Source organism: Crinia signifera, chromosome 4 (assembly GCF_055691185.1).
Source record: "Crinia signifera chromosome 4, ASM5569118v1, whole genome shotgun sequence".
Lineage (NCBI taxonomy): Eukaryota > Metazoa > Chordata > Amphibia > Anura > Myobatrachidae > Crinia > Crinia signifera.
The window spans coordinates 85,481,966-85,505,467 of NC_139220.1; the positions used below are offsets into that span (position 1 = coordinate 85,481,966).

The 23,502-nt window shown below is 44.0% G+C and overlaps 1 protein-coding gene across 4 annotated transcripts in view; it reads right to left on the reverse strand.

Annotated features, from left to right (window-relative positions):
* Positions 1 to 23,502, reverse strand: part of ARHGAP26 (Rho GTPase activating protein 26) — a 502,534-nt gene that overhangs the window by 278,710 nt on the left and 200,322 nt on the right. For all 4 annotated transcript variants that reach the window (XM_083181921.1, XM_083181920.1, XM_083181919.1 and 1 more), the window contains exons 13-14: positions 13,076 to 13,141; positions 8,428 to 8,502 (exon numbers count right to left, since the gene is read on the reverse strand). In XM_083181921.1, coding sequence (XP_083038047.1) covers positions 8,428 to 8,502; positions 13,076 to 13,141 — 141 coding nt within the window. The remainder of the gene's footprint in view (positions 1 to 8,427; positions 8,503 to 13,075; positions 13,142 to 23,502) is intronic.

Here is a 23,502-nt window from a genome sequence, read left to right on the forward strand (position 1 = left end):
CCGGACCATGTGCTGTGGCACCCAGGGGTGCCGTTAGACAATTAAAGGGGTGCCTTGGGTTGGTGGCCCAGCACTAACTTAAATTATTTGTGGTCAAAGTAATAGGTAAAACCAGTGCTGGTGGTCACCAATCATAATTTATGTGGACAAAAATAAGCAAATTCTGTCCCTAACCAAATGATTAAACCCTCTGGATAACATGTAAATCAAAAATGTATTTAATAATAAAAATTCTGATCCTTCCAGGTTTATGAACCGGGTGCCATATTGCACATGCATGGCACCAAGCCAGTGCATTCGCGAGATACAGGGGAAGTTGCCAGATTCCTCTCCGACAAATTCTTGCAGTAAGAGGGTCTCTTCCCCTTGTTTATCTCGTGAAATAAAGTGTCTCTCCAGCAATACAATCCCCATCTTCCCTCTGTGGTGAGCTCTCTGCTGCTCTGCTGTCGGTCACATGATATGACAGGCGACAGCGCAGCAGTGGAGAAAGCCTGTACATTCCATCAGAATACAGCCGCGAAATGTCTGAAATCTCTGTGCTTTGCGGTTCTGACAGTCAGGATTCCAACGATCATTATACAGACATCAAAATCCCAACTGGGGGCAAGTGCAGAGAATCCCCTTGGACCCCCGGGAGGGAGAATAACCCCTGTAAGTCGGGTAGTGATGCCTGTGTACCAACAGTCAGAATTCCGAACCGTCGGAGCATCATCCGGCACCCATTCCGAACGGGGGTAGCAGAGATTAGATGTTCAGCCTGCCCAGACACCAATATGCGTATAGACATTTACCTATATGGGCTATGCCCAGCTCTCGATCAGGGCATGCATAAGCAAATGTGGCCAACTCAGAGTCACATGAATCTCAGACACAACTCTACTTGCAGCTTATTCGGAGCAAGTGGACAACAATACGGCATTCGTACATATTATAAAAGGTGGGTCGTGGGTGGTGGAAACGCGGGCTATTCCCAATTGTCTGTACAAAGATCAAGCAGAGTAAAAAGCAATTGTAACAAGGATAGGTCTGGTGTAAATTTCAGCTAATGATTGCATTTCCAGAAGTGGGTGCAAGGGGCGAAGGGGTAACAAAGATTGTGGATGCAACTGTGAATTAGGCCCACAGCTAATTGGTTTTGTAGGCATTGCATCTTACAATTAGTCACTAAACCCCTTGTACTGTGTAAAGTAGAAAAGCATTAATTACCTGACGGAAAGTGCTGTACATACTGTACATCGACCAATAGCCTTGGTCTCACCAGACACAAGATAAGGGATAGCGGTGGCAAAGCATTTATAGAGGACAAGTGGAGAAGTTGCCCATATCAATCACTCAGCTTCTAGATATGTACGGCGCTGCGGACACTTTGCGGCGCCTTATAAATAAACGTACTACTACTACTAGATATCATGTCATTAAATGTTCTTGTCGAATGACATCTATAAGCCAAATTGGTTTAAATGTGTAACTTCTCCACCTGACTTCTTTAGAAGGTCTGATCATCTCCCCATAGAACACACCAGGTGTAACAGCCTGTGATCTGCCTGCAGCCAGGACAATTTGTGGATTTAGCTGCTGGATGTTACAGTACATGACCACTTTTCTTTTAACAAGGAAAAACTAGGGGGGAGGATTAGAGTCCCAGTTGACAAAGCCTGGTTACATAAGATCATTCCTCTCACAATGACCAGAGGAGCAAAAGAATTGTGCATGAGAACTGACATAATAAAAGGAAATGTACACGTGTGTAAAATCGCAGAGTAACGTGTCAATTATCACAGGTTTGAAAAATAAATACTGTTCTAGGTTTGACTTCACACAGACAATACACTCACTATTACTTATAAAGCATCAACATATCACATCAAAGATAGCACTAAATAAAGACAAAGAAATTGGAATGAGTGCTTAACCCTTGGAGTTTCAACATCTGAGAGATGTGCAAATGATCTGCTAGAAATGCCAGCGTCGCTCACATTTGTTATATAAATTCAAATAAATAATGTTGTGTAAAAAAATATTATATGTCCTATATAACGCTAACATTACAGGTCATTATGATGAATAGAAATGTTTCACACCAATTTTGACAAAATCACTTGGCATTCAAAGGGTTTAGTACAGGAGGGAGATTGTACCCTTGGCTACAGTCTGGTATTAGAGTAAGCGACTATCAAATGTAGGGGTATAGATACAGAAGCACTGAAACTTTATACTGATTTTTATATGAATGGCTTTTTAAATGGCCTCAGAGGTAATGAATTAAGTTATATTATGACTGGTGTGAACACAGAGAAGGCTAGTATCTTCAGAAGAATAAAAAGCTACCTAAACAAATTGCTGATTTGATGGATGACCAAAGGCTGAAACTAGGATTTTCGGGGCAAGCCAGTAATTTGGCTCCGCTCTATGCTCCCCCTTCATTCGTGTGTGTGTGTGTGTGTGTGTGTGTGTATGTGTGTGTATGTGTGTGTATGTGTGTGTGTGTGTGTGTGTGTATGTGTGTGTGTATGTATGTATGATTGGGTATCCCGTCAAGCATTTAGGGCATGAAACCCCTAGTACCTCCCCTAATTGTGGACCTGGCTGACCCACAGAGCATCTGATTGGGGTAAGCATATATACACACACCTACTGTCTAAAATTATGGATTTGGGGGCAAATGGAAACCCCCCAGTATTTGTCCTTATGGTATATGTACAATCTTCCTTCATTTAGAAACCAGATTACTTTTAGATACATCTCCAGTGTCTAGGAGGCAAATAGTTAAAGTCCTGATAATGACACAGTTCAGGGTAGTTTATGGGTTATTTCACACACTCTGGTTTTGACAGAACGCCAAAAAAAACGGTTTCTTTTTTGGACGTACAGCAGTGCCTTTCACATAAATATAATAGGTGAGGCTATTAAAAAATGTATACAATTGAAAAAAAATAAATAAAAAAATAAAATCGGTATTTGTGTAGTTTCACGGCGGCAATTACGTAGTCAGCGTAGTGTCCCTGTCAGAATCAGCATAGTGTTCCCGTGGCCAGCATTGACAGCTTGTATCTGCGACTGTGTACGTTCGCGCCTAACCAGAGCTTACGCAGTTAGCATAGTCAGTCAGCGTGGTGTCAGCAATTATTACATTGTTTGGGAACCATTGACAATTTTTCACCTGCCTTACAATGTGTTCCTGAATCATCCCCACTATCCATGTCAGCCCAAAGCGTGGCTAGCGAAGTGAGCCCCGCGCGGGGATGTGGTACGTGTTCTCCCAACCTGCTCTATCCACGTCGCCGTGGTGCTGATATTATAAAGTGTGGCAAGCGAAGCGAGCCACCGAGCCCCGCGAGGGGATGCGGATTACTTGATGTGTATTCCGCGTCCATGCTTCGGGGCCAGTGGCTCACTGCGCTCGCCACACTTTATAAAATCAACTCCACGCCGACGTGGATGGTGGGGGTATGAAAAAATCTGGAGGACGCGTACTGCGTCCGCTCGCCACGCTTCGGGCTGACGTGGATATTGAGGGAGGGTTCGAAATGGAGGCATTTGCCAGTATATAATATGGAGCACTGGCAAATGCGTGCTTTATTGTGCAGTAGACGCACTTGCCGTCTCCCTGAAGCGGACACCGTTAATTAGTGCATGACGGCTAATAATTCCATCTTTTGGCTACTGGCTTATGCAAATCTGTTGGCAGAATTCCCAGATAATTCCTGGATATTGGGTTTGATTCTGATTTGCTCGGTAAGCTGCGAACATCAGCCGCCCGCCCCTGGCAGGCATCAGCCCACCTGTGTACCCATGGGAACACCCAGCATTTTCATGGGGATGCCCATAAACTGCTGGGTGTTCTCATAGGCGATTCAAGTCCCCGCCACCACCCACAGCCATCTCTTCCTGCTGCGAACGGCCTGGCGAGAGTAACTCGCTGCAACCGATGGCGGTCAGGGTTTGCAAATGTGCAGAATGGCACATGCACAAACCCTGACCATCGGGGCATGGCCCAAATTTGGATCACTGCGAGTGATCCAGAATCGGCCACATGGTGGATATGCTGGGAGAAAACTAAGTCAAAAAGCAAGACCATTATGAAATCAAGAAGCTCAATAGACTAAATATAAAAAATATAACCGTTGCTTCTTTTCATGTGCTTTGGCCACAGCACAAGCGGTTTGCCTTTTTTAATACTGTGCATTGCCTTTAGACTGTAGGCCCATCTCAGCCTCCTGATTCATGGCTACTTTATTCCTGAGGTGCTTGGCAATGCAGCTTCCCTGGGACCTTCGAAAATACCATCGGTTTTGTGAACGCACAAATGTTAATGTTTATCGAGGAACAGAAAAAGCATGTCCCTTTAAAAGGTCAGCTTCATCTTGATCCCGATACAGCTGCTTTGCTAAGATTACAAGCTACAGCAATCCACTGCTGATCCGAAAGGCTTTCTGGAGGAAAGATGACCCTGAATTGTAATCCAATTACTGAAGGTAATCACTTCTATAGAAGATGGAATCAGCCTTATTGTAGAAATAATCTTGATCAGATAATCCTGCCCTTGGTATAATTGAAGTACTGGCGTTCTCGGTGTTGTAAAAGGAAGACATTTAGGGAGAGATGCTCAACTACACAGAAACAAGATAAACTACAGGTAGTAAATTACTATAGAAAATGTATTGCTTTTACAGACCATATCGTTTTTTAAATCTGTGATAAAATAGGATATATTTAAACCAAGCTGTGAGTGAAATACACAGAGGTTCAGTGCTGTAATGCAACGGGCACTGTAGGAAGAGTTACGTCTTTACAACCTGAAAATTGGCCTCAAGAGTTTCAGCTATTTTTATACATTTTTGCCCTTAGACATTCACAGCTTTTGAAGCCTGTGTGTCAAGAGCTATAGTCTCAGATTGCTTTTCTGGTCAAGGTTATTTAGATCAACATGAATGTTGGCTCTAACAAACATAGAATGGCGGGATGTCATAGCACAGTTAGAAGAGACAAGTCACTGAGATGGAGAGAGAAAAACTGCATGATAACTGCAGCTCCGTTACAAAAAGGATATGTGAAAAAATTGGTTCTCAAAGGGTGCCCCGGCAGCCTTTGTGGCCACACTTCTAATACGTTACAGACACCGATCAAGAACGGAGCAGGAACCACCATGGCCTTTAGTAGCGATGGAGTGGTCAGAAATGTCAGTAATTTATTTTTAATATATACAGTATAAAAAAAAAAAAAAAAGTGATAGATTATAAAACAATACCGGTATACACATTCATTTAATGCAGAGATTTTTAACAGCAAGCAAAATCTTCTGTGGTATACTTCTATAAGATAACAAAACTGCTCAAATCACCTTATTTCCATTTAAGTATCACTTACTGCAGACCCAATGTGACCAAATCCAATCTCCTCTCCCAACCACCATGTTTGTAGACAGGAGCATTATATTGCCCCCTGCCCACTATAAGTAGTACTGCACCAGCAGCTGTATGGTACTTTTACTTCCTACCTTTGTCCCGCACATAGCTATTCTAGTAACACACACATTGCACGTACGGAGCATGGACATACCACAATCTACACATTATTTAATAATGCACAAAACTGGAAATCAGTTACAAATATTTGTTCTTAAAACTGTAAACTACTCTCAGTCAAGATAATGAAGAGTTTTACAATAAAAAGCTTTGTGTTCTGTTATTTTATGACAACTGGTTTACAGATAGATGAACAGAAAGCTCCATTTCCAAAAGAGCAGTCCTGTATATTATAAATATAAAGGCTGTTTTTTCTTTTTTATATTCATATAATCCAATTATGAAGAGAAAAGGGAACTTCAAACCACTGTACTCAAATGATGCTGCAGTCTAATAAATTGACAAGTATTTTAACGTGTCCAGCTCCCTTGTAGCAAGTTACAGTAGTTGGTTCATTGGTCTCTTAAGGGGGTATTCAATGTCAGGGGCACGGCTGTCGAGCTAGCGTGACAGACGTGCCCCTGTCCTGTTCTCGATTTGCTCGCCTGGAGCTCGGCAGTCGGGATTCAATGTCGGGGCCGAGGAGTGGCGAGAAGGGGGCGTGGCCGCGAGCAGAGGACGGAAATAGACGAGCTCCGGCCGGGAGCTCGCCTATTTCCGTCTTTTCTCGGCAGAACGAGCCCGACAGCTTGTGATGTCGGGCTCGTTCCACCGAGAACCCCTTTTCAATGCTGTCGGGGAAGACAGCATTAAATAGGGCCCCGCAGCCATCTCCCCCATAGGGAGATGGGTGCGGGAGCACGACACCCATTGAATACCCCCCATAGTCTTTAGCTCATGGAGCGGGTTGGGATCGTTGGGTCTACAACTAGGTCGACAAGCATTGGGTCGACACCACTAGGTTGACATGGGTCAAGGTCGACACAAGCATTAGGTCAACAAGCATTAGGTCGACACAAGCATTAGGTCGACACAAGCATTAGGTCGACACAAGCATTAGGTCGACACAAGCATTAGGTCGACATAGGCTAGGTCGACAGTCAAAAGGTCAACGTGGGTTTTTCACTTTTCTTTACCAGACACAGTTTGAAGTGTGCTCGCGATGCTTTGGGCACGGTGCCTCGCTACGCTCAGCACACTTTTATTCTCCCACCACGCCCTAGTGGATGGTAGCGCATGAAATACCGGCACAGGTCAGCTCAAAAACCAGTGAAAAACCAGATGTCGGCCTAATGTCATGTCGACCCAGACCCATGTCGACCCAGACGTTGTAGACCGAATGACTGTATCCCCCATGGAGCAAGCATGTATAAAATATACGGTACTTGTTTCCTAGCACGGCGCCTGCGATTTTGATTGTATCCATCGGGTCAAAAAAAAAATCGCATGCGATGGACGCGATTTATACATCGGAACCCATGTAAAATGGTCCCCGAGACCCGATTTTACATTGGGCCCAATGTTAAATGCCCCCCAGACCCCAATTTTCATTGTATACCCACCCTGATGGGTGAAATGCCCCCCCATTGTTAACGCAACGAAGCGTGGCGAGCACTGCGAGCCCGCGAGGGCGGCGGTACCTTTTCATACCCCCACTATCCACGTCGGCGTTGAGTTGATTTTATATAGTGTGGCAAGCGCAGCTAGCCCCGCGAGGGGACACGCATTACTTCACAGGTATTAAGCGTCCGCTTGCCACGCTTCGGGCTCTGTGGCTCGCTGCGCTCGCCACAATATATAAAAACAACTCCACGGCGACGTGGATAGTGGGGGTATGAAAAGGTCAGAGGACGCGTACCACCGTCACTCGCCACGCTTCGGGTTGGTGTTCATCGTGGGGTGGCGTTAACAATGGGGGGGGGGGGGGCGCATTTCACATGTAAAATACCCATAAGTGTGGGTATACAATGAAAAACAATGAAAAATTGGGTCCATTGGCCCATTTAACATTGTTCCCTATGTAAAATCGCGTCCATCGCATCGCATGCCTCAACTTATGGCATGCGATGGACGCAATTTTTTAATTGTCGGGAAAAGGCTAAAAATAGCCCTGAAATCGCGTCGGTCGCGTCCATCGCATACCTTAAGTTAAGGTATGCAATCACCTGTGACGGGCGCCGTGCTAGGAAACAAGTAACAAATGTACAAACGTGTGCCATAGGAGGGGTGGAGGGAGGAGGTGAGGACATGGACTACAGTGGTTAGCAGAATTATAGTCTATATACTAGACCAGGGGTGGCCAAACTGTGGCTCTTGAGCTGCATGTGGCTCTTTTCTTAAGATGTGGCTCCCGCACCCATGGCACTGCTGCATGCCTCCTCGGACTGTACACTACCCCGTTGTGTGGCGGCTCTCGCACCACTGCCATTTGCCTCCTCTGACTGTATTGTGTAAGCACATAGCTTGTCATGACATCATGGGAAGAGCATGCTGTACCGAGTGTCAGGAAGCGGGAACAGAGACCACGAGGGGGTGAGAGGCTGCGGGTGGACAGCAGAGCAGGTGCAGTAGCTGGACGTCAGAGCAGGTCTGCGGCTGCAGAGCAGGTGTAGAGGCAGTCTACTTACCTTTGAGAGTCATTTTTTCCACACTGAAAGAACTGTAATCAAAACCTTGATCTGTTCTTACAGACACATGTGAGAGAATTACTGCGAGGAGCTTCGCATAGGAGCCAGATATGATTGAAAACAAGGATTATCAAAAGTCCCACTAGTAAAAAAGAGGTAATGCCATTTTTTATATTGGGAAGATTTTGTAAATTGTGCATTTTTTATGTTTTGGTCTCAGCCCCAGCCTAACTAAAAACTTAGGTTTGAGACAGTCAAAATAGGGAGTGGCTTTGTGGGAGCTAGGTTACGCCCATTTTCTGCATGGGATCTGCTCAGTAATATGTGATGTACCCATCTCCAGCATTATACAGCAGAATAGCAGAGACAAGTCTTCCACTGACCACACTCACCCATTAAAAGGCTCAACAGTTTCTGGACTCTAGAGTTGACTCCGACGATTCGGTAAAGTCCCTGCTCATTGATTCCTGAAAAAAACATAAAAGTGACATAGTAGGTGACAAATGTAGGCAACGTCAAACTTAAAACTGAACTAAAGCAATACATGATGTAAATACCACAACAAACATACCACCTGAATATAGGAAAAAGGCTAGAGCAATCATTATTAGAAGATATTTCTTTTTCAAGCATTATGTATGGACCTTGCATTTGTCAGCTTACTGCTTCTATAAAATATTTCTACCGACCCTTTTGTGGGAGTGGTCAGGAAAGCTACGACCGCTCGAGGGGAGGGACGCTGCACCTGTGTGACGTCACACGCAGCCGCTGCAAACAGAAACATGGCTGGCCTGCATCTGGTTTTGCAGCTAGGTTGCGCAGCTGGTAATGTGCGAGCACTTTGCTGCATAGGGAAGAGCACACACTTTAGCGATGTGGGGAGGGACTTAGCAAGTGGGCGGCCTTACCCTGTACTGAGCAGCCCCTTCGCAGCCTATCATCATCATTTTGCAAAGTATGGATAAAGGCATAGGACCAACCACATGAAACGAACACAAAAGTTGTCAATATTGAGTATTTCAGGCATAATATTCCCAAAGCAACCTCTCAGGCTATTATATAAACAGGAACTATTCTGGTATAATACCAAATGGTCAAATACTGTATATCTGCTATCAATTGATCTTGCCTTCTAACTCACCTTTAGTAACAAGTAATTCATGAAGCTTTGATACAACTGAACCCTTAAAGGCAGTGAATGCTAAAGCACATTAATAATAGCAACTGACAATCTCTGTATTCAGAAAAGGTTCTAAAAATGTCAAGTTGTTTTTAACAGAGACTTAATTGGTTCCTTCTATCCTGCCTGTGACTGTCCATGTCGGCAGACTATTAATCTGCCACTGTTAAATATCTTTAGAATAGCACATACAGATATATTATCCAGCTTTCACTTCGAAATATTAAAAGTATTTATATAGGTGTTCGCCAATATGACTCAAGGAGATTCATTACTACAGATGATAGCTGCTTTAGCAGCAATTACCTTAAAACGTGCATTAGGATTGGTGGTATCAGTATCTTAAAGTATATTAGTGTGTGTGTGTGTGTGTGTGTGTGTGTGTGTGTGTGTGTGTGTGTGTGTGTGTGTGTTCCAGCCAATTCATTCGTCACACCAGTTTGCACTTTATGATATTTTATTCTCTACATTGAGTCATACAGCAACTTAGCAATGTTATATATTCACATATAGTTAACTACGTGGTATACTGTACTACATTCTAGCTTGCTTTTTTATGTGGAGTTAATGAAAGTTTTAATACCTCTCATATGCCCTTTACACTCAATTGTAACAACTCTATTCTTTGACATGCCCCAACCAAGAGGGCTTTTTCTTTCTCTTCATTATCAATATAGGAATTTAATAATTAGGTTACAATCAAGTTAGGCATTATATTATCAGTGTGATACTGCTTACAAAGCAACTGTAGTTCCTGATCAGCACCCCTGGCAGAAGCACCCAGAGCCACTCCCATAATATTTTGGTGCTTGAACGGAATATTTCCTGGGTTTGCCCATCAGCTTCAGGTCTGCTAATCTTGGACTCTGCCAGTGTTTATCCCTATACAATGGGTGTAATAGCGGCCATCCACAGAGATGGCATAGAGATGTATCACAAGTAATGTTAATATATTATAACACATTTATACCCTGTCCGCCACAGTGAAACGGCCTCATCTAATATACTGTGTTCAGTTCATGCGGATGCAGTCATGATGCCGGTATTCAGTATACCGATGCTGGCATCCCAACTACCACCTGGAGGGCAGTGCCAGTAGCCAGTGCTAGCGTGCAGACAGAGAAGGGGAGCTTACATTTAGGCACGAGTAGGAAGACTCCAGGTTAGGCTGTAGTAGGGGGTTTAAGGGAGGGTTAGGGGGCATAGTATGGGGGTTAGGTTTAGGCACTAGTGAGAAGGGTCAGGCTGTGGGGAAGGAGGGTTAGGGGCATACTAGCCTACTTTTGAAAAGGAGCTCAGGGAGATTAAAGTTGGCAGTATAATTTTGCACAGCACCCCATTAAGGGGGAGTGTCAGGCTCCACCCAAAGGGCGTGGGCTAGTTCCATATATGGGCGTACATGTGCTTAAATGCTTGTTGCGAGATATTTCTAGATAACATTAGTAATGTTATCCTTTGGGAAATGTAGCAAATATTGATAACAGTGCTGCCTGCAATATTGGATTATTTGTTTGCAATTATTTGCTGTGATATTTAGTTTATTAGATATTATCTCTCATCACAAAATATGTGAAAATAAAGGTGATGCCTATGTAAAATTCCAAGTGCAAATCACATCTGATTGTATATCTCTCCGATTTATTTTTTCCCCCACAAAAAAGGTAACAGTTGTATAAGGTGGGAGATTGCTCCTATTTCAAGGAGTCTCCTACAGAATACAGGAGGGTGGGCAACTATGGTTAGGGGCTGCAGGGGGATAGCCATGGTTGCTCACCTTTTTCCCCACAGCCTGCCTGATCAGAGAGCCGCAGATGCATGTTTTACCAGCAGGTAATTCTCTTTTTGATGTACGGACTATTCATTTAAAATATATATATATATATATATATATATATATATATATATATATATATATATATATATACACACATACACATATATACATATATACATAGACACACATATATATGCACACACATATACACCCAAATTCCTGTCTGTAAACCGATATTAGGATTTAGTTTGATTTGACAATGTAGATACTTATTTCAATTACTTATTTCAAATTATACCTACATATCTAATTTAGTATCTTAATTTAATCGGTACCTAATAAAAGATTTTTATATATACATATATTTACTGTGAGATTGTATTGTTTTACTAACTTATGCGGGTGGGGATGTGCAGTTTTTCCTTTATCCTATTCTGTCTATTTGGGATACATGTAGTAGATCCCTCAAACTCAGCAGCAAACAAATAAACAACTTCTTTATCTACACCCAGCATACTTACCTGACCCCTGTTGGGTTTTTCTCCTTCGGGATGCCAGCATCTGTATTTTTACCTCCATTCATGCATATAAATATAGTATAGATTGTATAAAGAGCGGCAAATAAAATGGTGTATTGTCCACATAACAAAAACGTACCTTGAAAAACTGAGATCTTAATACAGATGAAGCCCCTCTCAGCCAGCGCCGGGGCTCGCCAGATTACCCCCGCTGGCGAGATGGTGCTCCATATGACTGGGATGCGCGAGCGTCCCAAACATGCACGTCCCGGTTACCCTGAAGCGGAGATGGGCAGGGTTAGCGGGGGGGGGGATCTTTTAGGTGGGATCGTGCACCGGGAGCCGGCGGGGAGGACTTCCGTTGGAAGGGGACGTGCACACATCCCCTTCCAGTGACTGCAGGGGGCTGGTGTTTTTGATGATCGGACCGCCAGACCCCCGCTGGATGAAGCAGGCTCCTACTGTATGTTTTTTATCAGGTCCCCTTCTCAAAATGATACAAAGGGAACAAAAACATTCAAATATATCATGGGTTTTAACAAGAGAGACATTCTTCACAGGAAGAAACGTATTAGAACTTAAGGACATGCACTGAAACTGGAGGTAAGTGGGTTCAGGAGAGTTTTAAGGAAAAATTACTTCACAAAAAGGCTAGTGGAATAGCCTCCCGTTAGAGGTGGTAGAGGCTAAGACAAAGCAATTTAAACATGCTTGAGATAGGCAAAAGAATATCCTTCCAAAGAACTAGGTATCAAAGGGTTACATTTATACCTAAAGGGGGCGGACTAGATTGGGCAAATGGTTCTGATCTGCCATCATATTCTATGGTGCCATGTATATGTTCTATGTAAGGAGTCCACAGTCTAATACTCACAACTATTGTATAAACTCCCTTACTTCCTGCTGCTGACAGCAGGCCCCTCAGTCATTGTCTTATGTGTCAGGCACTTTAAGGCTTGCTTTGCCTTTCCAATAATGCAAGCTCTGCAGCAGGAGCATTCATCATGTGACCATCCGGCTGTTGTTCGTCCCAGCATGCATTGCCAGAGGTTTCAAATGTCCTATTAGCAAAACTGTGGCAGGACCTTCTAGTATGTCTAGTTCCAAATGTCCTATTAGCAAAACTGTGGCAGGACCTTCTAGTATGTCTAGTTCCATCTACTATGCAAGAACAGTAACAGATCTGCAAAGTATATATTGCAAGTCTGTCATGACTGCATCAACTTTTAATTTTATCAGCAGGTAGTCGCATACAGTAAATTGATTGTCAGCACTGTTCATGACACAACTCATGTTTTAATGGTTTCCAGACTCAATCTTTTCAATAATAAAGAGCATTGCGTATAAATGCAAAGCATATTAAAATGCTAATCAGAAAAAGAAGAATTGCAATTTAATGGTTTCATCTCTTGGAATCATTTGCAGTTATTTATGTAGATGACTAATCCTAATTTGCTTCCTAAACAGGTGAGATAAACAGTGTAACAGATACATGTGCAGCCTTGTTAAAGATCATTAAATTGACCCAAGCATTATGCCATCTGGTGCACAACGACACTCGTCCTCACCTCTTGTTTCCACAGCTTGGATACACTTCCGGATGATGCTGAAGCCAATATTGTCCAGCTGGGCAGCTATTAGGAAAGACATAGAAATAGATCATTTATTTGTCGTCATCTTTTTCAGGTAAATATTTGGAGGGTGCCAATATAACAAGACTACATCTGTTTCACTGAACATACATACAACATTCATAAACATGATTGAAATCTCACATGCAGCCAGGAGCAGGCAGATGCAACAACCATGGTGGGTGCTATCCCTGCTGCAACATATGGATAATGACACCTGCAGCTGTTGATATCAATCGCTGCAGGTGTTTAATTGGTCAGTGCTACTGATTGTTCATACATTGCCCAATGCTTTGATGTGCTACAGTACCTGGTAGCACAGAGCCTCTGTCACATTGCGCACTTCTACATTATACGTGGGGAGAGACGCAGTATCAGCAGATAATGGAACTAATATCATCTTTACATCTACACAAGTGTGCCTGGCACATATCGTTTATACACCGAGTGGAGAACCGGGTCCAGGTGGCCCAGCAACCATGAGCACATCCTCCTGCCTCTGCAAGCTGCAGCATTACCGCTGCCTGCTGTATCATATGTAGTGCTACGTACATTATAGCGGACAGCACCGTACCTGCCAGCCGATGTGCCATGCCCCCTTATGGCTCTCTACTCCTTCAGTATCCCCTTGGAGAAGCATGACATTTCTCCAGACTACAGTGACTTCCGGTGGATGGTAATGAACAGGGAAGACACTCCATAGCCCAGCACAATAGGGAAGGTACAGTAGGCAGCACAGCAGCTCCGGGGGTTGTAGAAGAAAGTAGGAGGAGGAATAATGAGTGGGAAGGACCAGGGTTAGGAACCATTGAGGTAGAGGAATGATAAGGATGCACAGTAGCTGGGGGTCAGTGGGTGACGAGGAATAAAAATTGCAGAGGAGCAAGAATGAGGACAAGGGAGAATGAGGAGGAGGATGAGCTCTACTTCTAATAAGCATTGTTACGTGTATAAATAGTACAACTGTGCAGTGTAACGTGAATGACATATACTGTGCTATGGCATTTGAATTGGTACTATTATGTGGCCGTGACCCTTCCTCACTAATGCACGCTACTATTTTTGCCATTCCCACAGCATTAACACACCGATGATGTCATTCCATCTTGCACCTACTGTCCAGCTAGCCGAAAAACACATTTGCACAAAGGTGCCGACTACACTACATGACACTTGTGCAAGACCGGGGTGCTGTACAGCACAGCTAATGTTGCTCCTATTCAGACCTTAACTGAAATGACCCCCTCAGCCCTGAACATGTCAGCATAATATAAAATGTACAATCACATTCCCAAAATTAGCAAATCTATAGCCACCACCAGGTAATCTGTATGAGAGGCTCCTCTGCCATGGAAGCCAAACCCTTGAAGCTCCCAATGAACAATTCTAGTGTGGACATAGCTTCCAGGTGCAGTTCAGAATTTAACAGTGGGTGCTGAAACAGGGACAGACTAATTATCAATATCAGGGAGATGCAGGGCTATTTTTCTGCAGGCTCCAGCAGGAACTGTGGCCCTTATTCTAGTTCACTCTTTCTGACAAAATATTTCTTAGATGGACAAAACCATGTGCACTGCAGAATTAGATTTGGGTGGGGTTTTACACCTGCCTCACCTGCAGTGCACATGGTTTTGTCCATCTAAGAAATATTTTGTCAGAAAGAGTGAACTAGAATAAGGGCCACAGTTCCTGCTGGAGCCTGCAGAAAAATAGCCCTAAGGGAGATGTAGTATACATTTGACAGATAAAGTGAAGTTGCCTATACACTAGCATCCAATAAGCTGCTGTCATTTTATACACTGTGCTAGATAAAGGGAACTAGAAGATAATGAAGACGATCTTCATTTTAACTCTATCAAAGGTTGGGTGCATCTTCCCTTATGCATTTCAGCACACATTGGTACTGCTTAGTGACAGTGAGAGGCCTACTGCTGCTGCTCAAAGCCTTTTCCACGTCACAGTACCAGCACTCCCAGGTGACCAATGCAGGAGAAATGTAATGACCCGGCTTGTTGGAAAGGCGGCATGCTATTGCAGTACCACGACGAAGGTCATAGAGCTGTACAGGGCCACTCATTCTATTGCTGATGTCAGACTGTGGAGATTGCAGTGCTTTATTGGATGTATACCCCTGTTGGCAGAAAGTGTGGCCAAAGGCGGCAAAATGTATGAATTAGCAGACCCTAAGATAGAATACAAGAAATGGGAGACTTGGAAAGTACAGCTACACAATTACCAAATGTATTCACCCCAGTGGAATAGCAATAGGATCTTATTACTTTTCCTAACCGATTGCTATTATAATGAAACACTGCACAGTAAAAAGCAGCGTCGGGGAATTTATTACAGAGAGATAAAATATTTATTTTGTGCAAAATGATGATATCCTGAAGGCATTCAGCTCACACACTCATAGTGAGACCTGACACAGTCTTACTAATAAAGTCTAAGACTCAATTAAGATATTCTGTGGTTGGGCTTTTTTATATCTTTAATTTATAAGACTGAATGCACACATTACTGCCTATCGTTTGCTGGTTATTCATTGTATTCCACTGCAATAGCACTTGCTATTATAGTTAGAAGGCTCTAGTTGGAAATATTTAGGACAGTTTACACCTTACATACAGTGGTGTATTTATAATGTGTGAAATGTGTATGATGCACATGAGCCCCCGGTCCCAGATCACACCAGAATTGCCAAAAACTCTGCTGTGCCATTCATTTCAGAGGTTTGCGCATACGAAGTAGTGCCTGAGCGCTCTAGTGCTCAGACTCCACTGCGCTGTGTGCATCTGCACGAATGGAGGAGGCTGCACACAGGCCTCCTCCTCTCTAAAGGCCACCAATCCACTAGGGCAAGCTATCACATGCAGTACCTCACATGTAATACCTTGCCAACTCACCCCGCAGCATGAGGGCTATGGGCTGCGATGAATATTCATGGCAGCCCGTAGAATCTGCAACTGCGAGGTGCACAGGAACACGCCTCACATCGCAAGAAAATGACATGGGATGTGTCACTTTTCACACGATCTGCCACAGCAATGCGTTGGAATCACATAAAAAAGTGGACATATCACACTAGTGAATGGCCGCCTTTAGGTTGCTATGGGCAACCAATTAGATTATATTTATTATCTTCATAGAACTCCCATCTTAGCAAATTTACCCCTTAAATTTAAATTAAAAAAAAAAAGTTATGAAAGTTAATAAAATTAAACATTATAGCCTTTAATAGATCCAGGATTCTAATGTAATGCTTCTTTCCACAATAAGGAAACCGTATGAAATACTCTCCCTTTGTGGCACTGTTCTAGCCCTTCATGTAGACACCCAAGACATGATCTGCAGAGGTGTCTGTTACATCTACACCACAACCAAATATTGAACAGCACCTGGTGCAGCCTTTCTTCAAGTACTATTATTGAGGACGGTGTTCAGAAGCGTTATCAATTGAAAAATCCATAATGGGTCTGTAGGACGTGAAAAATACATTTTAGACAATGGTCTGAGTGTGGTGATGGATCAGGATTTTACAAAGAGGCCATGTAGAGCCAAGCAATTTAAGAACCAAAACTGCACTGTGAGTATAGGTTGGAAAAACAGTCTGGACTAGATGAGAATAATTTGCAAGAACCCACAAATTGTGGACTTCCTTTCTATATGTAGTTGCTTCATGCCCCTATTTCAACATCTACATTACTTCATTGGTCAATCGGTAACGTCCTAAGCTAATGACAATACTTTGTGGAAATGTAGGGGCAATTGCAGGCTGTTCGGAGCTCATGCGCAATCTCACATGTGGCTGCCCAGTTGCCAGTTACACACCTTGAGCCGCAGTGGAGACGTGGCTGAAATACATACAGCTCTGATATGATCAAAGTTATGTAGGTTCAGCATGAGTGCATGGGCAAGATCTGTGAGCAAAATGGATTTGCATGAAAACATAAATCAAGGATGGGGAACCTGTGGCCCTCCAGCTGTTTAACTACACACCCCATCATGCCCTCCAACAGTTGTAGCATTGCCAAATAACAAAAAAGTAGCTGCGATGTGTAGTTCAACAACAGCTGGAAGAACCAATGTTTCTCATCCCTGCCCTAAATGCACAATAATTGCAACAAGATTTCATAGTCCAAGACCCAGATAAGCAGAAAGCGGATTTATCTTTGTCCCATTACACTCATGTTTTTATGTAGGACAGGCTCATCGTGTTTGTATGAAGATCATTTAACAGCACTTATCTGATAGATAACATTTTCATAATTATAAAAACGGAAGAATCAACTTATTATATACTGCCTGCAGATAACGGCTTCTCCTCAAGACAGAAGGGGGGGAAAATCCACCCAGATGGCAGGGATGGGCCTAATTCCCACAAGCGAGTAATTGAACACATCAGCATCCTGCTCAGCTCAGATCATGAAAGGTCAGAGATTCTTTCGCAGCCGTGTACCCTTTTAATCGCAAGAAATAATATCTAATTAAACATCCAAGCAGCTTTTATTGGCCTCTAATTTGACTTTTAATGAGACACTACAGGGACAAGGGCTTATATCCGAGAGCCTGTTTTGTAAGATTCAAAACAAATGGTCTGACTTTATGTGTCTCCCCGGAGTCAGACTAAGTCAGAAGCAGCTCTGAGGACACAAGCCTGCTGATCCGCACAGACACTCTGCTGTCACAGCACCCACATGCAGTGGCGTAACTATTTATTTCTAGGCCCCATAGAAAAAGTATGTATGTAAGGGGGCCCCATGTACCACCTATTGATGAAAAAACACATACAGTAGCACATGATTAACAGGGAAATTAGGCCCCTCTCAACTGTGGGCCCCATAGCAACATAACTCCCTGCACCTATGGTAAATACACCCTTGCCCATATGTGCACCTACTGCAGAATGCTAAACACATTTAGTACCCCTCTGCCATGCTGAACATAACCAACTCAAAGGTCTAACATACTGCAAAATAAAGACTGCTTCAGTTAATATAAATATTATTAAAGTGAAAAAAATGCTAAATTACTTATATTAAACACCCTGTACACAGAGAGCTTACACATTAGTCCTAGGAAGTGGTTTATCATTTTTTCAGTTGGGTGCCAGACGCGGTCCCGGCAGTCATTTACCCAACGTCGTGGTCCCGACTGTCAAAACCCAGCAGTCGCTTGCCGAGGACCACCGGCTATTCTTCCTCCGGTGGTGAGTGTAGCGAGCCACCGTGCCCGCAGCGTGGCAAGCCCGCAAGGGGCTTTATTGCTCTCACCATGCTGTCTGAGTCCGGGCAGTCGGGATCCTGACGTCGGGCTAATGACTGTCAGGATCCCAACTGTCAGTACCCTATACCACACACATTTAATTTAAGCTGCTTCTAGAACAGCTCGCAATATACTAGGACATGTCACCTGCGCATGCTCTTATTTATCTGGTCTGTTTCTGCGCCCACCTTTTCCTTTCTTTATTACTTAACATAAAGATACTTAAGCAAAACAAATAGGTTCAAAGTTGAATTGGTCGCCTTAGCAGGTCTTCCTCTGTCATAATTGGGATTGCAGTAGTAATTGCAGCTCTGGTGTTTACTAGTCACAGTTCCTGTGGTGGAGGAGGATACCACGAGGTGTGTGCTGCCCTCATGGAGGAACCATGCGCTTGTGCTTCCTTCTCAGTTATTAGTGCAAAAGAGTCTAATTTATAATGTACTATTTAATAGAAATGTGGAACATTGTAAAGTCCTTGTAGGAAGCTTTTGTGTAGGTTTTACCAGGACAATCAAACAGAAAAACCTACCCCATCAACAAAGTGCGATGTGCACATACAGTACGCCCAGTCTGCAATTTACAGGCTATTAAAAAAAAAAACTAACTATAGTTGTATTCTGGGCAATCTGTGTTGTGTACTGCACAATGAGGGATGTTCAACAAAGAATGGAGAGAAAGTCGTTTTTGTGGCTTGGCGGTGAACATTTCACTAGCATTCACAAGCAGTGTAACGCCCTGCACTGACCAACTGACGCTGAACATTGGTCACATCAAAGTCCCCAATTCCTAAAGAAATCCCTTTGGTTCTCTCAAAATTTTGATTAATATCTGCTTTTTGAGATAGCAAAATGGTATAATACACAAGTGATATGTATATAGTAAGTAATACAGGCCTGACGGCAGACATTAACACTTGGATTTCTGCAGCCAAGGAATACGGTCATTGGGTCACCACCAAGTAGGTCGACATGACTTTAGGACGACATGGGTCACTAGGACGACAGGTGTTTTTTTGAGCAGACAAGCACCATTTCATGCCCTACCATCTACTAGGGTGTGGGGGGAGAATAAAATACTGAGCCATGCGAGGGGACGTGGTGGCATGTTTCGGTGTCCATGTCAAAACAAAATGACCTACCATCCACTAGGACATAAGGGTAAAAAAAACGGTACTTGTTTCCTAGCACGGCCACAATCTTATGGATTGTGTACCTTTAAGTTAAGGTACACGATCCACACGATGGACCCGATTTCCTTTGAAATCAGGTCCATTTGGCCGGCTAAGACACAATATCGGGGGCATTGCGTCGGTCGGGACCATTGTCATTGGTCGCGACGCGACCGACGCGATGCCCCCAATTTTCCCATAGGCTTCAATGTTAAAAAATATTTTAACATTGAAATCGTGTCGGGAAAGGTAAAATATCGGGGGCATCGCGTCGGTCGGGACCATTAACATTGGTCCCGACGCGATGCCCCCGATTTTTCCATAGGCTTCAATGTTAAAATATTTTTTAACATTGAAATCGTGAGAAAATGTGAAAAATGTGAAATGGGCCAATATGACCCATTTCACATTATAGATGTCCCCGTCGTCACCCCACGATAGACGCCAACCCGAAGCGTGGCGAGCGCAGCGAGCCCGCGAGGGGCGGCGGTGCGCGTCCTCCAACCTTTTCATTCCCCTACTATCCACGTCGGCGTGGAGTTGAGAATAGAATAGTGTGGAGAGCGCAGCGAGCCACCGAGCCCGAAGCGTGGCGAGCGCAGCGAGCCCCGCGAGGGGACGCGTATAACTTCACAGGTATACGCGTCCCCTCGCGGGGCTCGCCACACTATTCTATTCTCAACTCCACGCCGACGTGGATAGTAGGGGAATGAAAAGGTCGGAGGACGCGCACCGCCGCCCCTCGCGGGCTCGCTGCGCTCGCCACGCTTCGGGTTGGCGTCTATCGTGGGGTGGGGTTTACGCCGTTAAATTTGGGGGGGTTGGGAATATTTTACATTGAATCCAATGTAAAATCGGGTCCCAGGGACCCGATTTACATTTCATTCAATCAAAAAATCGGGTCGGTCGCGTCGATCGCATCGCATGCGACCAAATCGCATGCGATGCGATCGACCCGATTTTTCAGACACGACCACCCCGATGTAAATCGGTGTGGCCGTGCTAGGAAACAAGTACCAAAAAAACAAAAAAAAAACATGTCAACTTTTTCACTGTCGACCTTACCCATGTCTGCCTAATGACCCTGTCGCCCTTATGACCCTGTTGACCTTCATGCATGTCGACCTAGACATATGTCAACCTAAATGCATGTCGACCTAATGACTGTCTAAGAACTTGCCGGTGACCAACTGATCAACACCTGTATAAAAGCCTGTAAGCGGTCACTGAATCTCTTTGAGGATTTACAATCTCCACATAAGTTGAACTAGTAAGAACCTTAAGCAATCAGTTAACCACCATTTCATCACTGGCATTCATTTAGGCGGCATTTCAATTAAAAGCGAAGCCCATAATGTGCCATTGTAGCTGCATGGAACAGCTGGTAGTGGTGGCACACTGCAGGCACAGCTTTTCCCGTTTCCTACCTCCTCCATATGGATGCTCAGCAATAGGAACAATGTTGCTCTCCTGAATTATCTGTGATAGAGATAGAATACTTTATATATAGCTACAGTATCTATCTATCTAGATATAGATAGAGAGAGATAGACATATATACATACATACATACATACATATGTGTGTATCATAATAAATAACACCAGTACTCACAATACTGGTGTAGCTTTGGCACCCACTTTTAACATGACAATTTATTAGCACTTATGGTGCCCATACACGCACCGATTTTGTGTGCTTTGCATTTTGAACTTCAAGCTGCCATGCGATTTTGGCACTTTAAGTGGATGCAATGCGATGTACTGTACTTTGCGGGTGCAATGCAATGAGATTTCAGACTCTTTTTTTTTTTTTAAGTTAATAGTTACAAACGTACATCACATTGCATCGCATGTACTACTAAAGTGATGTGATGCGATGCGATGCAATGTAGCACAAAAAGTACTGCCTGCAGATACTTTTTGTGCTATACAATATTGTACCCGCAGGGACACGCATCGCAACGCATCCCCGCAGTTACACGGTGCGATTATCGCACATGCGATGCGTTTTGAACTTTAAAAGTTGCGATAATTGCAGCGTGTATGGGCACCTTTACGGTTTAAAAGAAAGGAGACAAACAGTTAAAGTGCTCCAGACACATTCCGTTTGCTCCGTTTGTAGCAGGCAGCAGCTTGATGACAGGAGGGAGGGCTCTGTAACCTGCACTGCAGGGAGAATAGTTCCTTGACGCTTGCAAGGAACAGAAAGGAACACTAGGGCAGGGTTGCCGACCCTCATCGGGTACCCCCTTCCGGCCCCCGGAAGGGTGGGCAACCCTCCCGGATTCAGGGGGGACCCCCGCTGACCCCCGGATCGCGGCATTAAAATGCCGCAATCCTCGGGTCTCAGAGGAGGGGGCGGAGCTAAAACGGCACAATCGCGTCATTTTAGCCCCGCCCCCTCAATGGAGATCCCTGAATTCGCTGCTTTTAACAGTATGGGGGCGGGGCTTAGTGATGTCACTCGTAAGCCCCGCCCCCTGAGAGGCTGCTGAAACTCTCCTCTCCGGGCTTCTCCCGTAGAGGAGAATGTTAAAGTCGGCAACCCTGCACTAGGGTAGGCAAATTTGTGTGGACCGGCTCCGGAGTTACAGGCTGTCAGTGTGTGACTGAGCAGGGCAGGCATACTGCCTGTATGCTCTGCACTGCCCGTGCCTCACGGGCCTAGTGACAAATCCAGCCCTGAAGGACTACCTGCAAGAGAACAAGCTATTACCGTCCAAATCACACTACAGCAGAATTTAAATTCAATAGGGTTAGAAATATAGTAATATCCTTGCCAGCCAGCACACCCTTCCTATACTAGTATATATAGCTACGCTATGAAATATAGCATTTTTAGAACAATAAAATATATGGCCGTTATAAACAAGCATGTGTCACCTATTCCCAGTAGAGGCAGCATTACATTAGCAGACAATTATGTGACTGCATCCTCAAATTCAAGAACCATGGCTCCTTGTATATAGCGGTTAATGAATGGTCTCTGATCTTGCAGGGTCCCAGTGTATCAATTTCTAAATCAATATACAGGAAAGAGCTGTCTACAGCTGTAAAGGACACGTACTGCTGATCCTCCTAGCACAACATTAATTTGCTGCTTAAACAGAATGAATGAGGATGATCAGGTTATGAAGTTGCATTCTATCTTTGCCTCAAACGCGGCAGCATATATAATAGATAGATAGATAGATAGATAGATAGATAGATAGATAGAGAGAGAGAGAGAGAGAGAGAGAGAGAGAGAGAGAGAGAGAGAGAAAGCAGGAGGCAGCCACTTTGAAGTAGATTGCAGGTGCAGGGTCCATACAAGTTAATAGGACCACACTCACCCCTTCCACGTTTGATGATTGAGAAGTAGAGAAGAACCAGCACACAGGTTTGGTGAAGAAAAAAGGATGTGTATTCAAAATAAATACATATCAGCACTTTGCATATAAACAGCCGACCGACAGCTCTTTTAAACAATCTCAGTTGGTTTTCTGTCTGTCGGCTTAGTATACTGTATGCCGGAGGCCCACGAAAGGACGGACCTGAATAAAGTCGCTTAGGGGCCAGGGTAGACGAAGGAAAAAAAGAGATTTACCTCCAGTAGCCTGTGAAATTAACTTGTCTAATTCCTGGCCAAACAGAACATCACCTGTAAAAGGAAAGGCCTCAACCGCTTGTTTAGTTTCTGTTTCTGCTTACCAAGAATGCAACCATAATGTGCGGCTTGCAGAGGCTTATATCCTGGACCCGAGGTCTGTGATATCTGCCAACGCTTCACTCAAATATACCACTGACTCACTGATATGTTCAGCTAGAGTGATCAATACAGAGTTAGGTAGGTGGTCAAGTAGGCCCTGAGCAAGCTCAGTGGCCCATTTTTCCATGGCTTTTTTACCCATGAACTTATTAACGCAGGTCTGAGAAGGATAGCTGCTGCA